Source organism: Sipha flava, unplaced genomic scaffold (assembly GCF_003268045.1).
Source record: "Sipha flava isolate LNK unplaced genomic scaffold, YSA_version1 176_pilon_pilon, whole genome shotgun sequence".
Lineage (NCBI taxonomy): Eukaryota > Metazoa > Arthropoda > Insecta > Hemiptera > Aphididae > Sipha > Sipha flava.
Genome location: NW_020272062.1, coordinates 357,886 through 370,183, shown reverse-complemented (window position 1 = coordinate 370,183; position 12,298 = coordinate 357,886). Strand labels below are relative to the sequence as shown.

The following is a 12,298-nucleotide window of genomic DNA, read 5'->3' as shown; positions in this document are numbered from 1 at the left end:
TAACTTTTTAATTAATGATATTTAATAATTAATGTCCAATTATAATTGTAATATAAATTCGTAAGTTATATAAATAAATTAATAAAATATTTGTTTGCCTTACATAGCAGTTAATATTTTACTTCTGTTTTGGGGAAAATAATATAAGTAGTAAAATTTTAATAGAAATATTAAAACCAATAAATATTTAACTAGATTAACAATTATCAAAACATTTTAAACTTGAACGCGATTAAAACATGTTTTCACAACCATTAATTATGATAAATTAGTTTAAATTTATAGTAAAATCATAGGTATAATATTAATTACTAAAGAAAAAATAAGATTAATAGATCTTATGGAAGAAGCTGAACATAATTAGCTGGAAATAGACCAAATGTACCATCAGGGCTCAAACCTTGCCACCAGCCTTGATCAATTTTATCAATATGACAAATTATATCACCAGGATCAAATGATATTTCTGTATCGTCAGCTAGATAGTAAAAAGAAAGAAAAAAATTAAGAAATAAATTAAATATTAGTTAAGCTTAATTAAAAATGTAGTTTAATTACAACAATACCTGCTTGATAGTCATATAAAGCTTCAGCTCTGATACCAAAATCATTTTCAATATTATTTTGTTCAATTTGACTATCAGTTTCCTTAGATATTAACACAGGTTGTGCTATTTCAATTTTACTTTTTTCTATTTCTGCTTTAACAATGGTGGTTTCTGGTTCAGTTTTAGAAATTGTAGGGACTATTTCAACTTTTGAAATTTCATCATTTATTATTGAATCTCTTCTAATTCTATCAGCGTCCTATCAAAAATAGAAATATTGATTTTTATCTATTAATAAAACATTTTATTTATTATACCTACCTCTCTTAAAAGTCTTTCATCTTCCATTTTTTTTTGCTCCAATTCTTTTTTCTTCCGTTCTTCATCTTGTCTGCATTTTTCTTTTTCTTCTTCAGCTGCCCAAAACTTATCTCTCTCTGTTGAATTTATTTCTAAATTGGGTTGAATCCTTTTGTAGGCTGTACCCTGAAACAATAAATTTATCAATCTATAAACACCATAAGAATGCAAATAAATATATTTGATTAAATTACAATTTTCTCTATCGGTTGTGATTGATCAAGTCTTTCTTTAAAAGAATACACAGATGCTGATGACTTGGAAACTTTTGATAATATAATATCTGTGTCTACTTCATCATCATTACGAGCATTTATTGTAACGTGTGCTCCTTTTAATATATTTGATACATCACGTATGTGATTAGCACATGTACCTTTTCTAACAATAGGTGCTCCTTCTCCTTGCTAAAAAAAAAAAAAAAAAAAATTATATAGTAATTCTAAAATAAATTTATGAAACAGATCTAACCCAATTTATTAAAACACATTTGTACAGGCTTGTTTTTGGGTCTAGCACTCGACAAAAAGCATACATTATTTTAGAACTATTTAAGTCTTCTTTCATTTCTTCAATTCCACCATCTGAAAAATATCATTAAAATAATATTGTACAAAATGTAATTCATGTTATCAATAAGTTTTAATAGATTTAATCATATTTTTAGTTTTTAAAATGTAAGAATAATTATTCTTTTTAGAGGATAGTATTCAAGTTGATTTAAATAAGCTATAAGCAAGGCTATAAGTTAAGGCACAAATAATTAAAGATATTTATTAATCACTTTTTCCAGTTACAGCTACAAAATTAGCCAAACTTAATTTTATTTAATAATTTTGGAAAATGTTACCCTTTACTAGCAGAATAAGCTAGTTTAATCTTCAGATATTTATTTTCATAAATATGTTTGCAGTTAATCTATGGAGACCATCTGGATGTTTATAATTTCCAAAAAAATAATAAATATTCAATGGTGTTGTTAGAAAATTGTTACATAAAAAGAGACTAGCTTTTTAATACATTATTTAATAATTTGTTTGTGTGTTTTAAGATATTTAGTATACATACATTTTAAGCATAAAAAATGAACTATTCTCTATAACTCTTACTGTTTATCATTGTTTATTTAAAATATAGTCAAACCAACCTTCATTATTACTATGAAAAAAAAAACTTAAAACTAAAATACTACCCAATATTTGATAAGTAAACTCAGGAACTGGAACTTTGGAAAACTAGGACAAAACAATGCATGAAATGTTTGCGTAAGAAAAACTGTTTACACTTTCATAGTATAATCACAGATCACATAAAAAAAAACAAAAGAAAATCCTGTTCAAATTGTACAACTGCAATTGGCAATAGAAAAGGCATTGTTACTACTACACTATATCAGTTCATAATACTAGATTTTTAACAAGAAGAGTACTTAATGAAAATGTTTAAAATATTTTGAATGTTTTAACAAAATAAATAAAATCATAAATAAACGTACTTCCTTGCCCGACGACTTTCAGCACGTTGCTCGGTCCCTCGTAGCCAAACAAGGCCCTGCAACAATCAACATTAGAGCGTCACCGAATATCGAAACGTCCGCAGTTTTCGTCGACACGGTCGTCACCAAACACACGTCGCTGGTCACACTTACCAGTCGGTCGACGTCTTGTCGTTCACCACATCTTTCCACGTGTCCAAGATCTGCTGCCTGTTTTTGGTCACGTCCAGCCTGGAGGACATGATCGGCGCGCGTGCTCGAAATGGTCAGTCGGCAACAAAGCGACCGTCGATGATGCGATACCAACAAGACGGCCGCCGTTGTTGCTGCGTGCAATACGACTACGGTCTGTTATCTACCGTCGCCCGTATCAATGCTCGTTCCTGTCGCCACAGCCGCCGACGATAATGTAATCAGCGCAGCCAACCGTACGTAACTCTCCGGCCACGAGAAACCGAGGCCCGGGTCGGCGCGATTTCGAAGGACCACAGCGACGTCAAACGTTTAGTAGCACCCGTGAATCGTAACTTTTGGAGGTTTTTGTACAAAATGTTCAGCTGCGCAAGCATCAATTTGCGTCTGATCTAGAGGAGCACTAGTGATTTTTAGTGATTTTAAACTGAAAAAATCAGGGGCTTGATTTTGAAGGAGCCCTCGTGGCTCGTGGCTTGTCCAGTCGCGTACCGTGGGAATGATGTAGAAATCGTAGGCCCGTGATATGCCGATCATAGTAGTAGGCTCGGTACAGGGCCGTCCTTAGGTAAGAGGCGAGCAGGGCCCAGTTTCTGGGCCTCACGCTTTTTACTGAAATTTGGTACCTCGCGTTTGAAAAAAAAGCAGTAATTTCTTTTTAATTGTTTTATTTTCATAGTATTTAAATTGTATATTTTATATAATTAGTAAAAATGATAAAAATCATAAGGAGCAGCTTACATTTCTTTTAGGTAGGTATTGTAAAAATTTCGAAAAGTTTGAAATATGAAATAAATGAATATTTATATGTTTTATTCACACATCAAAAGATCTGGTTTAAATTTAACTGAAGAAATAAAAGAACAATTACAATTAATGAATTTGGACCTGAAAATTGCTGTGGTCAAGCATACGATAATGGAGCAAATAATATTTGGTCATATTATGGTCAGCCGAAAATAAGGATTACAATCCCGAATTATTTCAGAGATCAAGCAATTGTGTTAATTAATCAACGATTCGAATAATTATCTCATCATTCAGAAAACTTTGGATTTATATATTATATTGAAATTTTGAAGTTATTTGAAGATGAAACATTACGAAAGTATTGTATGGATTTAGAAATATTATTAAAGACAGGGGTGGATCTTTGATATTTTGATGGAGGGGGCACATAAAAATTGTATATTGATTCGTTAATGATATAATTAATAATACATACTCTTATTTTTAAACAAAATTGGTAATAATAATAATAATGTTGATTACATAATATCACACACCATATAATAATTTATACGTATATGTAGTCATTAGTAAGTAAATAAATAAAAATATTTTTGTAGGTTTATTTTATGTTTTTATGTTTTATGTTTTTTAGCAAACACATCTAGTACTTCTCCTGGTTTTACTTGAATATCTTTATTTATATGCAACATTGCTTAGCCATTAAGTCTTTCTAGGCCCATTGTCGATCGTAGGTAAGTTTTAATCCTTTTTAAAGAACTAAATGACCTTTCAGCACTTGCTGTTGTTATAGGTATCACACTAAGAATTGTTAAAAGACATTTAATGTTAGGAAACATAGATGCATATTTAAAAGCTTCCATTGAAGAATCAGCCTTTTCTGGTTTATTTTTCCAAAATTGTTTCCATAAATTTAACTCACCGCGTAGTGCTTCATTACTATGAGGTAAATCTGCTTCATATGTCTGAGCCGAATTCAATATTTTATCGTCTGAAGTTACATAAGTAAAATAATATTTAGGAATGATTAATTTTAAATTAGAAATAACTGAATCATTATTTTCATTAAAACGTGAATTTAGTTCTGACATAAGATAATCCAAATAAGGTAGAAAATAGTTAACGTGGTAGAATTCAGATAAATCAGTTGATTGGGGCTTAGCGTTTGCACGATGACATCGTGTTTTTATTACTCTTGGAATCCTTATATCAACGTCCATTTTTCCTGCAATTATTGTTGTTTCTTCAAAAATGTTTTTAAATTTTAATTATATGGTATCCACTAATTAACATATAAAAACGAATTAATTAATAGTTGGTTAGTTAGTTAATAATCAATAAAAAATAGTAATTTTATAGTTCGTATAATTATACATAATTTCATAATCTTAGAGTATAATATTAAATAATTTAAAATAATTATTAATAATAAAAATTTATTTGAAGTACTAATATTGATTTTTGGGAAACATGAAGAATGTCAATTGAAAATACCGCTGAGCGGTGGCGGTGAAATCGAGCATGCTGCGGTTTTTAAAATATCGCAGCGGCGGTATTTTTCCGTGGCCGAATTACAGCAGCAGTGTGTGGACTCCCATTACAATACGTGTGTACAAATAAAACGCCACCGCCACCGCGGCAGTGTGTGGGGACCTTTATTCTTATTTACAACTGTATTTTTTATTTATATGATACTCGTAGTAACATAAAAAAATTGTCGATAGAAAATTGATAGGGAGGGCACTTACCCCTCCCCTGGATCCACCACTGATTAAAGGACAGTGAAAATTACGATTTAAATAGAATTTAACTTTTTGACGAGTTAAAAATATTTTGTAAAGTTTAGAATAAACAAAAAACCTGTATCGAGTGTCTTGATTTAAATGAATCATCATGTGGTTCATTTCCAAATATTTCTATTGCGTTAAGAATATTATTCACTATTCCGATAACCACTGCAAGTGCTAAGAGAAGTTTCTTGAAGTTAAATATCATTAAGGATTATTTGAGAACAACAATGGAGCAAGATCAACTTTTATTTCAATTATTTAAATTGAACTTGATTTGTGTGAAAATGTAGACTGTAACGATATTATTAAAAAGTTCGCAGAAATAAGTCAGAAAAATTAATTTTTGATGAATAAAACTGTATTTTTTAATATTTTAATTCGTCTGTATATTTTTATGTTTTATTATAATACAAATTTGTATAAATATCAATAAGTGACGATTAATGAATTATATAATATAAGTAAATAAAGAAAAACATGTTATTTGAGTCTACTGTACAATTATTTTATTTTATTTACCTAGCTAGATTATGTTTTATAAAAACAAACCCCTTATTTTAAATTATAGTTAGAGAGGTACCTACCAAATTTGTTGTGTGATAAGAATTATTAATGTCATTATATGTTTATAGATAGATCTTAGACATAAATATATACCTAAAAGGTTTTAAAAATATTTTCGCCTTGGGCCTCGCAAATTCTACGGACGTTCCTAGCTCGGTACAACAAGCACGCTGAGCCACTTTTCGTCGGAGGCGGAACTAAGGAGTGGAAAACGGGATATCATTCCTGGGCGTAAAATTTTACTAATTATTAACAACTAATTTGATACTATTAACTTGGTTAAATACTGATATTAGGTTAAAACTTAATAAGTATGATGGTATATTATTAGAAAAAAATTCTGGAGAAGAGTATTTGATTATTGATCTATGATAGGGCGTAATTTTATCATTTTCCCCAAGCGTAAAAATTCCTAGTTTCACCTCTGCGTGCCGTTAAATATGGCATTTCCGGTACACGTTCATCGCGTATAGGTACTTAAAATTACCTAATTACTATATACTTACCTAATATTATAATACCGTATTGGTAAATTTTGTTGTATTTCTAAGGTTTGCATATTCGGTCAACTGCACATTTTATTTTTCTTAATGCATAACTAGGGTCCTACTATACTTACAATAAAGCCTAATAATACCTGCCTTTCGTTCTGAATATTCTATCTCCATACAAATCAAGATTAAACCATGTAAAATACTCTTAAATATATATATAAATTGTATACGCTAGGTACTAAATAATATTCCATTGGGAATCCGAAAAAATACATTAGTTTTTATTTATAATAGTCGTAAAAATGTTACAGGCGGGCTATAACCTCCTAGAAACAGCCCTGCTGCACCCATTTTACCTTTTCGTGGTCAGAATAGGATGTTTTTCAGACGATAAATTTTAATTAATATATATCATTGTTACAAACTCGTCCGGCTGAAGGAGTCATAAAATTATTTTTTTATTTTTTTTTTATAGATTTTACGTTACTATGTAAATGTTAGATAATTGTAATTTTAAATTTACAATACATAATAAAATTGAAAATGTTTAAGCAATAGATTTGAACACCAGTATACTTTTTATTAAACTAATGTTTTTAACGAAGCGGCGGCAAACGTTTCATACCATCAAATCGTATTTCGGGGATATTATTGGCAAGCCGACACTTCGGCAGAGTATTTTGCAATAAAATAAATGGGAAATCCCTCCCACCACTGAAAATGTTGTCTAACTTCGGCCTTGTACACGAACAAGTTATTTGTTTTAACTGAATGTCAATGGGGTCAATTAAAGTCGATTTTGCGTGATCAATTTTTTTTTATTTAAATTTAAATGTTTCAAGACAATTATCATTAACCATTTTTTTACCATCATTAAGGAAGTGTTTTTGTTAGACGCATCCCACAATTTACGAGTTATAGCATGACCACTGTTCATCATGAACAAGCATCTAGTACCGTGGGTACTAAAAAAATTAAAAATTTTTTCTTCAAAATGCATTTAATTAATAAACTAAATATTTTTTATGTTAACTGAATCGAAAAAGAAAAACAGCAACATTGCTCAATTGAATATACCTTGACTTTTAGTTGTTCAAATTAAATTAGCTCCTTAGGTTTGAGGTTTTGTTATGTGTGCACAACAAATACAAATAATATTTATCAGCATGAGTTATAAACATAAATAAATCTAATTCGAGTCAATTAATACTTATTATTGTTATTATTATCATCAATAAATAGGTACAGAAAATAAAATTCACGGGCGCAAAAATAATTTTAGCTTTGTAAAAATAAAAAGAAAAAATAACAATAGCCATTATTCGCCCATCAAAAACAGATGCGAGGCTTTTTTTTATCATCCTTATGTTGTCATACAAATTTTTATATAATTATTTTTACGTGTATTAAATTAAATTTGATTTTCAACAAGTTTATATTTGTCCATCAATGGTGTTGGGCAAAGACCAAAAAAAAAAAAAAAAAAACATAAGAAAATATGTTTCTTTTGATTTTTCATTAGTTTGGTTTCCACCAACCGCAAGTTTTTCAACCTTACTCATTTAACTATCATCATAAAAACATTGGTATGTACACAAAAATAAATTAATATATAAATGATCGCATAATCTTCAAATCACTGGTACAATTTTTCTTTTGATAATTTAATTGAAAAATTGGGCTCGCCACTAAAAAAAACTAAATAATTCTTGTAGAAAACAGTTATACAGAAGTAATTTACTCTAAAAAAATTGAAATGTTAATTTCTAAATATTAAATATATATAAAAAAGAAGGTGATTTCTCTTTAGAGAACTGTAAATATAAATTAATTTTCAGAAAGGGAGACTTTAAAAAATGGTTTATAAAACGAGCCGAGCTGTAAAATCCTAAAAAGGATTTCGAAAAGATATTTTTTGTACAGTATATATTGTTGAGTAAAATAAGATATTAAGATCTTATTCTCCATCATAGAGCCTCAACGTAATGTGTATTTTCTTATACATTTTGATAACCCGCGATCAGAATCCCATCTTGTCAGGACACTAAAAATAAATAAATAAATAAATAAACACAATTTTTATGGTTATTAAATTAATACTTTAAAGATGATGAAAGCGGTAGTCAGAGCAAAGGCTACAATTTCTCTTGGAACAAATACAAATTATTAGTGGCTGCAACAGCAACAATGTTTTCATTTGGATGCCAAGCAGTGTGTAGAATCTTCTTATTAAAGTCTAAACAATCCACGCTAATCTCATCTTTTTTGCGTTTATTTCCAATACACACCTAATAAAAAAATTCAGTTCTATAGATTACAGTGTATAATATATAAAATATTGAAAATAATAATTTACTTTTCGAGGTTTCAATATTGTCTTGGGTTTAGCAATATCTTTTGAAGCTTCTAATGTAACATCTCGTTTAGCTGACCGGTCGAACATCCGGAAGAAATTATTGTAAGCTCCAGTCATAATATACTGATCAGTCCCTGACCAGCAGCATTCAAATTTATCGAAAATACAATCATTCTCATACAATGAACATAATTTAGGTCGCAAGTATTCATGCACCTGACATTTTAAATTATAATAATTTGTCAATAAAATGTTAGTGAATATTATAATAAATATATAAAAATTAATACAAACAGGATATGTTTCAATTGGTTTGGTTTCCATATGTAAATCCCAAACCTTAACAGTCATATAATCTCTAGACATCATGTAACGGCCAGAGTTGGAAATTTTTACATCGGATATACTAGATATGATTTCAGAAAAGAAACTCCTCGTTGTTGGATCATCTTGTTCTTCAAATACTATGAAAAAATTTATGATTTTATTTATTTATAAATTTAAATTTATACTTAAATACTCAATACTCATTGATGTAGTCCAAATACTTACACTTAGCATGTTTATCACATAGTGCTGAAGATCGCATATCACATAAACGAATTGTACCCTTGCTACTACTATACACAAATAAATTGCATTCTAGAGGATGGAATTCAGCTGCTGTAATTACTTCAGTAAGTTCTTCCATATTGGTTGGTTTAATATCAACAATATCTAAAGTAAATAAAATTAAGGAAAAATACTCATACATTTTTAAATGTTACATTTTTGTTCAAAATAAAATTTGTTGGATCAACGATATGTGTTAAAGGATACTGAAACTTTGATCAGTTATTTCTAAATTCCATAAATTTATTCTGAGGTCATCAGCTGACAGATAGGTTTCTTGATCAGAATTTACACTGATTGAGTTTATATGGTAAGTATGAGCATTGGCGAATACTCTTCTTGGAGAAGCTTCAACCATTAGTTCCATAGATTTTAATACTGGCACCTACAATTAGATTAGTTGAATGAATGGTTAAGGCATAAAAACCTTTAAATTTACCCTCAAGGAAGTAATATTCATTGGATCTCTCATGATGCCACTATCTTCTTTAGTGTTGTAACCTTCAATTTTCTTATCTTTTTCAGACACTTTCCATAACTTAATGGTTTTGTCTATATTTAAAATATTAATATAAATAAATATATGTTGTACAGTTAGTTTTTTATTTTAGCATTATTACCATTAGTAGATAAAAGAAAATGAGCTTGATTTTTACGCCTGAGCCACCTAATTTTATTAATTTTTTCTTCTATTTCTAAACTTTTAAGATAATCAAATTCAGGTTCATGACTTTGGAATGTACTATACACAGTATAGTCCCCTCGTCGTGGAATACATGTTTTACTCTGTAACATAGAATTTATTTAATATGTATAATTTAATAAAAAAATTACAATACAGAAAAGCTGTTATAGCTGTGAAAGCTTTTATTTATTTTGAAGCAAATAACTTTCAAAATACAAATATTGAATTCCTTACCTATACAATTTTAATATGGTATAATATTTGAATAGTTCTTTTAAGTTTAATTAAATGAAATAAAAAAACACATAGTAACATTTTCATTATAAACAATTATGTATTTTAAACAATAAATATATTTCTATTCATAAAAAATTACATTTAATAAAAATAGATACTTTTTATTTTATATCTAGTTCCAAAATTGTTTTGTCCATTGACTATATTACATGCTTCTTATTTATTATTCATTTATTTTGTCTTTGTTTTTGAAAATTACAGCAAATATCACATACTTAAATCATCAAATTCAACTTTTTGGTATTGATATATTTTAATTATCAATAGCTATGTATGATTTTAAATAAGTAGTATTAAGATATTCAAATTTACAAGGTTTTTGAATGATAATTGCATTAATGTAATATTTAATATTTATTAAAATTATTTTATATTTAAATAATAAATATAAAACAACAAATATATTTAATATTATCAAAATAGTTACTGTACTAAGTAATTTCATTAGAATAGTACTGAATTTCTAGGTCAGGATGTAATTAACAGTGATATTTTGGGAAAAACACTTTTTATATTTATTGAAATTAATAAATGCTTACAATGAGGATACATATATATATAAATAAAATGGGATGAAAAAAAGTTTTCAGTTAAATGTTCTGTTTTGAAAGATTTATTAATTTTACTAACCATTGGATCCCGTTGGAATATGACGACTCGCCCGCCTTTGTCACCGGTAGCCAATAATTCACCATCGTGATTAAATTCCACGCAGGAAATTAAATCGGCTGCAAATTTAATAACATTAATAATAAGAAAAAAAAACAAATTCTAATTATTTACCTTCGGTAACATCGTCTTCCAATGTGCCTTTAACTTGTGAGAAACACCATTGTATCTCACCGTTTCCTGTTAAAATTAAATTTACTATGTATTAGAGATTGTCAATTATTGTTGAACAATAAAAAGCATTTGTATAATTACATACAATTTACAGTTACAGATGTTAATAAAATGTATAAAACTTTAAAAATAAATGTTTAAGATGCAAATATTTGATAAAGAAATATATTATTAAGCTAATGAATATTTGTAAAACCTATTTTTGAGAGTAGACAAATTATATATAGATAATATTAAACAAAATTATTATATAAATATACATACCAAATTGATATGATAAATAATAATTTTTTCTTTTAAACTCCAGTTGAATGATAAGAACAGGTGAAGCAGATTTTAAAGGTTATTTATAAATACAGTAACTAGTAGAAAACAAGAAAATTTCTACATTCAATTACTCAAGATGGTAAAATTGATTTATGACCAACTTATCTTTGCACAGAGTAAATAATCTGTCAATGTATAGAAAGTAGTTTTTAATGGTTTTAAGAACAAGGCAAGACCTTAGAGGTTCAATTAGACATCAGATGAGAGAGCACATTTGAATGATCAAAAAAAGATCAACATGCAACAGTAGCCAAACAATTTTTTAGATGAGCCCAGATATCATAAACTTCCAACAGGCATAGTAGAGAAGAGATGATAATAACAACTGAGGTCACCACTACGATGACCGCATCGAGATCAGACTCAAGGATCAGAGATGGGATGCAGTGCCATCTTACCGTTTTCAACGTCATTGGTCGTTTTCATCGGTGATTTTAGTGTTGAGCTGGTCTCATGTGTGCAAGTGAACGTGACCTAGAAACGTTGGTGGGCAGAAGAAGCAGCGGCGGAAAATCGTGACCAGCACAGAATATAAGTAAAAAATCAACGGCCTTGCCTGAGAGACAATCACACCGCACGTAGACGGGTACGTAGGGATATGTTGACGACCGAAGCTTCGGCTAGAGGGGTCAAGATACGAGTCGGTGGCGCGTTACATCATGAAAAGCGTGTGTTATCGATGCAGGTGCTATTCGAACTCGGGGTTGTTGCTGTTGATAGCGGGAAAATTGACTTCGTACCAGACGAGCCAGAAGTACGCAGCAGCAGCAGTAGACTAGGAAGAGGCGATGGCGGCGGCCGCGGCGCGGACGACGACTACGACAATGAAAATGTTACGAGAACCACTTACCGGCCATTGTGGCGTCGATATCGCTGTTGCAGCGCCTTTTTTTGATTAGATTATCCACCGTAATGATGTTCGATGAACCATTCGAGAGAAAAAATATTGAAATAAAATTGAAAAAAAAAAAAAAGATATAATCAA

General features: G+C 29.3%; 2 protein-coding genes across 7 annotated transcripts in view; both read right to left on the bottom strand.

Annotated features, from left to right (window-relative positions):
- Window positions 1-264: 264 nt before the first annotated feature.
- On the bottom strand, window positions 265-2,771 carry LOC112680330 (drebrin-like protein). Its single transcript, XM_025550386.1, has 7 exons — window positions 2,557-2,771; window positions 2,404-2,459; window positions 1,380-1,492; window positions 1,103-1,315; window positions 870-1,034; window positions 567-807; window positions 265-478 (listed from the first exon to the last, which is right to left on the bottom strand). The coding sequence occupies exons 1-7, from the start codon at window positions 2,643-2,645 to the stop codon at window positions 339-341; spliced, it is 1,017 nt and encodes a 338-aa protein (XP_025406171.1). The 5' UTR covers window positions 2,646-2,771; the 3' UTR covers window positions 265-338.
- A 4,695-nt stretch (window positions 2,772-7,466) lies between these two features.
- The window catches only part of LOC112680425 (protein phosphatase PP2A 55 kDa regulatory subunit), a 74,437-nt gene continuing 69,605 nt past the window's right edge, over window positions 7,467-12,298 (bottom strand). For 4 of the 6 annotated variants that reach the window (XM_025550509.1, XM_025550507.1, XM_025550510.1 and 1 more), the window contains 10 exons: window positions 10,927-10,992; window positions 10,774-10,871; window positions 9,782-9,947; window positions 9,601-9,713; window positions 9,369-9,546; window positions 9,102-9,266; window positions 8,844-9,013; window positions 8,550-8,765; window positions 8,294-8,481; window positions 7,467-8,237 (listed from right to left, as the gene is read on the bottom strand). In XM_025550509.1, the coding sequence (XP_025406294.1) occupies window positions 8,329-8,481; window positions 8,550-8,765; window positions 8,844-9,013; window positions 9,102-9,266; window positions 9,369-9,546; window positions 9,601-9,713; window positions 9,782-9,947; window positions 10,774-10,871; window positions 10,927-10,992 (1,325 nt within the window). In that variant the 3' untranslated portion in view covers window positions 7,467-8,237; window positions 8,294-8,328. Of the gene's footprint in view, window positions 8,238-8,293; window positions 8,482-8,549; window positions 8,766-8,843; window positions 9,014-9,101; window positions 9,267-9,368; window positions 9,547-9,600; window positions 9,714-9,781; window positions 9,948-10,773; window positions 10,872-10,926; window positions 10,993-11,711; window positions 12,134-12,163; window positions 12,293-12,298 lie in introns of those variants that run through there. The other 2 variants (XM_025550513.1, XM_025550512.1) reach the window with 2 other exon arrangements.

Excerpts from the sequence above, each read along its gene's own strand:
- LOC112680330 (XM_025550386.1), bottom strand. The coding sequence starts at position 2,645 with ATGTCCTCCAGGCTGGACGTGACCAAAAACAGGCAGCAGATCTTGGAC. Across the intron at positions 2,460-2,556 it reads GACAAGACGTCGACCGACTG|GGCCTTGTTTGGCTACGAGG; the intron begins GTAAGTGTGACC and ends TGATTGTTGCAG. Across the intron at positions 1,035-1,102 it reads CACAACCGATAGAGAAAATT|GGTACAGCCTACAAAAGGAT; the intron begins GTAATTTAATCA and ends TTATTGTTTCAG.